General features: G+C 34.1%; 1 protein-coding gene across 1 annotated transcript; it reads right to left on the bottom strand.

Annotated features, from left to right (window-relative positions):
• Nucleotides 1-1,121: 1,121 nt before the first annotated feature.
• Nucleotides 1,122-3,371, bottom strand: LOC104887630 (chalcone synthase). The gene is made up of 2 exons (XM_010672304.4): nucleotides 3,073-3,371; nucleotides 1,122-2,367 (listed from the first exon to the last, which is right to left on the bottom strand). Exons 1-2 carry the CDS (start codon nucleotides 3,248-3,250, stop codon nucleotides 1,373-1,375), a joined length of 1,173 nt encoding a protein of 390 aa, XP_010670606.3. The 5' UTR covers nucleotides 3,251-3,371; the 3' UTR covers nucleotides 1,122-1,372.
• Between the last annotated feature and the right edge of the window lie 3,046 nt (nucleotides 3,372-6,417).

Below are 6,417 nucleotides of genomic sequence, written 5' to 3'. Positions count from 1 at the left end.
AAATTAGCCAAAATAGATACTGAACGAAATCACCGTGGTAAGTTTTTCGAAGCGTCATGTTTAAGACATTCTACCAGTTTTATTTGAAATTTTTTGGAAAAATTGACAATAGATGTCTGAACTTTGGGTGATAATTTTTAAAAGGTCTGAACTATTGATTAACCTGTGTAGGTCCCAACTTTAAGGGGTCTTAACTTTTAACGGGCCTCGACGACTTAAAACTGAAGATTTTTTTTAAATCTCACCTTGTTCCTACATCCCTTCCTCAATTAACCCTTCTGATGTGACCCAAGTTTTACAAGTGATGACCTATTAAGCCAGTTTTAAGTCACTAAGGCTCGCTAAAAGTTAAGACCCCCTAAAGTTGGGACCTACACAGCAGGTTAATCAATAGTTCAGACCTTTTAAAAATTATCACCCAAAGTTCAGACCTCTATTGTCAATTTTTCCAAATTTTTTTAATTACATTAGCATTCCCCGTAATATAACGAGATATGGTAAAAAAAACTTGAAGTCGTTGCAAAATGTGAACTTGTCGAATTTTTTTAAAATCTCGTAGTCCTTCAATGGAGGAAATGGAAGGGATGAGAGAGAGAGAGAGAGAGTGAAAAAAGAGAGGGAACGGAAGAGGTGAGGAGGAATGGAGGGGGATGGAAAGGGAATGGAAGGGAAAGAGAAGGAAAGACCCTCATATTTTTATACAAAAATAGAGGGCGTTAGTAGAAAAAACAGGACGACATTTAGATATCTAGTTTTTTTCTTATCCAACTGGTTCTTTACTTTTATGTAAAACTTTCAAAACAACCCTTTAGTTGCATTCTTAAACATGAATCTGAAGAGAAGTTTTATGAACAAGGTTACATAATACTACTGTTAGCCTCTTTTACAGTTTTGCTAGTAGGGTTTTAGCTTTTAAGTTTGCAACATTTCAACTTTGGAGAGTGTAGCCAAATTATATAATCCCAATTTCTTCATTATAGTAAGTTATTGGGGATAATTTCTTGCACATTTCAATTTTTTGTTTAATGTTTGTCTTTATTTTGTTTTTAATTAATATACATTAGGTTCTCTTTTATTAATCTCATTAAAGAACAAAAATGTGGTCTTCAAACAAATAGTGGTTAAAATGATTCATATGCTTGTTTTATTATAACAACATATAAGCAAGGTAAAAAAGATACATGATGTTTTGAAAGTTGACAATTTAAAACAAATAGATGAATTGTTTTATTTTCTCTCTTATAATTCTAAACAATTAACGTAAATGGAAATACATATTACGAAACAAATTTATAAAGAAAACATATGAAGTAATCAACCTTATAAAGTAATACTGATTGCATGCATGACCTTCAAGCTATATGAGTTAAGTTTATGCTTCCAAAGCCACACTACGCAAGACAAGAGTCTCAATAGTCATACCAGGCCCGAACCCAAACATGACACCCCAATCTAACCCTAAACCAGTTGTAGCCTTTCCTTCTTTAAGTGCCTTTTTCCTCATTTCATCCATCATTATTATGACTCCGACACTAGCCATATTCCCATACTCGCTCAAGACATGCCTAGTCACCTCGAGTTTATCCTTGTTTAGCCCGAGCTCAGCTTCGGTTTGATCAAGTACTGCAGGGCCTCCATTATGGGCAATCCAAAACAACTTGTTCCAATCACTAATTCCAATTGGTTTAAAAGCTTTAACTAGACATTCTTCCACATTTTTGGAAACAAAAAATGGAAGATCCCTTCGGAGATGGAATGTTTGACCCATTTCAATAATCTCGGATGCTGGACCAGCAGTATCAGGAATAGTAGCTTGTATGGCATGTACGAGTTGGAAGAGCGGTCTTTCAATCGACAAATCTGGATCTGCACCCACGACAACAGCTGCGGCCCCATCGCCAAACAAAGCTTGTCCAACTAGTGAGTCAATATGATTTTCTGAAGGACCATGAAAATTGACAGCCGTGATCTCCGAGCACACCACAAGAACGCGAGCCCCCTTATTGTTCTCCACGATATCCTTCGCGTGTTTGAGGATATGGGGGCCGGCATGACAACCCACCAAGTAAAGAACCATTCGATGAACGGAGGGATCGAGTTTAAGGAGTTTGGCGATCTCATAGTCTGTGCCAGGCATTGACAAAGCTAGTGTGGTATAAACAATGAGGTGGGTGATCTTTGATTTTGGTTGACCCCATTCTTTGAGGGCCCCTTCGGCAGCTTCAACACCTAATTTGGGTACATATTCAATTGTCATTGCACGACGAGCATCGTGAGATGGTTCTCCATAGGTTAGCATACTTGGATTCGCCTTGAGGATTTCTTCAGTTAAGTAAAAGTGTCGTTTGGTTATCATTGTTTTTTCACCTAATTAATTTCATCATAATGAAGATAATATAAGAATATATAGATTGGAGGGGGTGGGGCGGGGGGTAGCGGATATTGGAAGTTAAGCTTTTTGACATTTAGTTTAACAGGACTCAAGCGATGAACAAGTGAGGAATTATAAATCACTTTAAATATCAAAATTACATGTAACATATTTATATATAATACATTCATGCATTCATATGTAGTAGATGTAATATATATAATGTTGACTGAAATAACAAATAAAAAAAGGGGCACATAATAAAACACAAACAATATATAAGTTACGTTAGTAAAGGTAATAGGAATATTCTCTATAGTAACATGAATGTTTTTTTAATATCCCAAAAATTAGTATGGAAAATTTCTATTGGACAACACAACTTTTTATAGGTTACTCCCTTCATCCCAATTTAGTTGTTACATTTTGAGCGTAAGCACTATTCATGTCATAACTTTGACTATCTTTTACTCAATATACATAAGAAAAAACATAGTCATGTGGATCTTGTTTGATTCGTCCCAATTTGTATTTTTCAATTATATAATTTTTATAATTTTTTTCATATATTTAACTTAAAATATTGGTATTTAAAGTTGCATCTCGTAAACTGTGATAAAGCAAATGTAGTAACTAATTAAATTGGGACAGAGAGAGTACATCAGTACATTACTAGAGTTAATGTGAAATGAAAAACTTACAAATGCGCTTGAATTTTTCCTTCAGCTCAACTTTGTGCTCACTATTGGTGACCCTAAAGTAATAATCAGGGTAATCTTTTTGAAAAATATAATTGGGAGGATGTGCCTTTCCTATCCCCAAAATACAGGCAGGACCAACAGCTCTTTGGGCATCCCTAATCTGCTGAATACTTTCCATTATTTTTTTCTGTTTGATTGTGAGTAATTAACGTATCTGGTTTAATTTGTGAAGAAGTGCGATTATTACAATTAATGTGATTGGTGTGATGATGAACTATGTTTGTCTAGGCAAAGGTATTTATAGACAACCGTCTTCATCGCATATGATTATTTAAATACGACTATACGAGGTGGTAGAAAATTGAGGTGGTAGAAAACTATGGATTACTAATGCGTGATCTTATAGTTCTCTTTGAAATGTACATCCAATCAAATTGAACGAACGCCATGCATATATTTTATTGTATGAAGAGTTGAACACAAGCGTTACATTTGACGGAATTTGTAGTTTTGTCAATTGGTCAGTTGGTCAATTCATTTAGTTCAAAATAAAATAACCAAGTTACATTCTGGGGGGAAAGTCTTGCTACGCACTACGCAGCAGCCAATTATACACTCGACATAATTAAAAAGTTTTTATATTTTTATATTCTCTAATTGTAGTGGTCACTGGTAAAAATGGGTATGTGGATTGTCCCATTGCATGGGTGAGTTTATTTAGTGTTATCTACGTCCATACTTACTGAGCTATGCCCAATTTATGACCGTATGTTATGTGTATAATTTTTAAGATTATCAACAAACATAGTATATTTGGTGTAATAAGTAGTATATTTAATCCCCCTAAAAAAAAGTAGTATATTTAATCAATAAAATAATATATTAAAATTGAAATAAAGAACACACAGATTTAACGTGGTTCACCAACAGAGTGTTAGCTACGTCCACGGACAGCGAGAGAAAAGTTTTATTGCTCTTGAGGAAAACCATATTTACATATGTGATTAATGAACTAATCGACATACAAAAGAATTAGGTTAAAAGCCTATTTATTACCCGACTCGAAATCGCCAAACCCGCGTCAAAATCAAGCTCGCCCGGTCGAGCGCGCAAGGCAAAATCAGCATTAATCAACGAACATCTCGCTTGGTTACCTGGGCCGAACCGCCCGAGGGGCCTCCCCACCGCACGGCCGGAGGAACCTTCTTAGCTGACCGGGCTAGCTTTCGAAGCCTCCGTTTTAACAGCTCTTTCACAAGATTATATTCAAGGCCTTCGATCTTACATCAACAAAGATAGTATATTTAGTGTAATAAGTAGTATATTTAATACATAAAATAATATATTAGAAATTAAATAATCACAATAATAATATCTAGAATGATTTTTTATATAAATATATATACCTTTTGTAGTAAATATACTATTTTTTTTATATCACCAAAATAATATTCTCTAAACATAATATTCAAACCAATTATGATTTAGGTATTTATCTTACTTTAATAATCACATAATCACATTTGTCATTTTTTTCATGTCTTATCATATTATTTCTTTATTCTTAAATGGTAGTTTAGTTGCTTTTTTTTGTCGTCTAGGAAATGTTTAAATAACTCAAGGTTGTCGAAATTTTAATACCAGTAGGATTGGTGGCAATCACGTTGGGTCATTTGATTTTAGGTCACTTTTGACTTTTGAGTCTGTCTTGCTTTTGCGTCCAGTTTCGTTAGGTTGGATCGATCAGGTTTTAGTGCAGTTTATGTTAGATTTGAGCCATGTTAGGCCTCATAAAGTTCGAGTAAAGTTTAGGTATATGGTGTTTGGCTTAGGTTAGGTCTTTTAGATCTAAGTGAAGTTCAGGTTTCAGATCAAATTGGATTTGATCAATTTGTTATTGAGTCAATTTCAAATTAAAAAAATTACAAAATAGACATGTTAGTTAAACAGTTAAAATAATAGATTAAATTACTTATAACTGACCAAGAAAAAATTGTCAAGTAAAACATACTCTGAAAAGAATAATGATAAGACAATGAAGAATAAAATTTTCCCAATGAAAAAAAAATGTAAAATTCAATTTTGTGATACTTCTCTAAAATGAGTGTCATTAATGTTTGATTAATTAAGGATTATGATGTTTTCAGGTCAGGTCTATTTCGTTATAAATCTATTTGAAAAGATTTAAGTTGATTCGAGTCAAGTTCATATCATTTTGGGTATCTAGTAAAATTCAAATCTATATTTGTGTTTCGAAATCGAATCTCGAGTTGAGTATTTTATATTGAGTCATTCAGCTGGGCGACCCATACCAGTTTCGCCAGTATTAGTACTAAACCTATGGATTGCAAGTTACTATTGTATGATCTTATCGCCTATGAAAAACACTTCCAGTCAAATAGAACGAACGCCATACATGACTGCATGAATTTTCTCAACTCAATTCATTTTATTCAAAACAAACTACCCCACTGTATATGATCGTACAGCAAGTACTTAGAAAGGACAAGCGAATTAATGTCAACGCCTCCTCTTATTCTCTTAGTATAATAAAGGTTAATACTTGATATAATGATATGCAATGTACCTGTAAGTTATAATCGTTCTAAGCATCAGAGCCAAACTCCAGTCACAAGCCACGAGCCCACGGCTGGAGCTCGGACCTCTTACTCTCTTAGTATAAGCTACTCGAGTTTGGCTCATGGAACAATAACAGGAAAGCTGGAAGGAAAGTGAGATTTTAATAGATTTCAATCAATATCAACTCGATTGCTTTACCCCTTATTAGAATCGTCAATGTATACTCCTCAGACATAAAATAATGACTGAAGGTCAAGAAGATTAATAGCCAAAAGCTTGTAGCTGTACTTTTTTTAGCACTAATTAGCCTAAAATAGTTTAGGAGTTGGTAGTCAACTAATACTAAAGGTTTAATTAGCCTAAAATAGTTTAGGAGTTGGTAGTCAACTAATACTAAAGGTTTAACAAAGTGAGTTATGAGTATTGAGAAATGATTGTTGGTGGTCCTCCTGGTGGGTTTGATGGGAAGTTGTTTGCATATATCTGCTTGAAGTAACTGAATCACCAGAGTAACTAGTTCTTCACTGTTCATACTCGCCTCTATTTAAGTTAAGCAGTAATATGCATGAAACTGGTAAGAATTATACATATGCACAATTTTTTTTACCATATAATCCCTACAAATTAAAAATTCACTATATACCCTAAATGTTTTCAGATATACTTCATATTGTTAAAGTAGGCACTACTACTTCATAGTACATCAGTACTGATACTACAGCAGCAGTGTGTGAGCACTACCTAGTATGCTGCAATCCCAAGGAG

The sequence above is a fragment of the Beta vulgaris genome, chromosome 2, assembly GCF_026745355.1.
Source record: "Beta vulgaris subsp. vulgaris cultivar EL10 chromosome 2, EL10.2, whole genome shotgun sequence".
In the NCBI taxonomy this organism is placed as follows: domain Eukaryota; kingdom Viridiplantae; phylum Streptophyta; class Magnoliopsida; order Caryophyllales; family Amaranthaceae; genus Beta; species Beta vulgaris.
The sequence above is the reverse complement of the archived record's forward strand: the minus strand, read 5'-3'. Positions and strand labels throughout refer to the sequence as shown.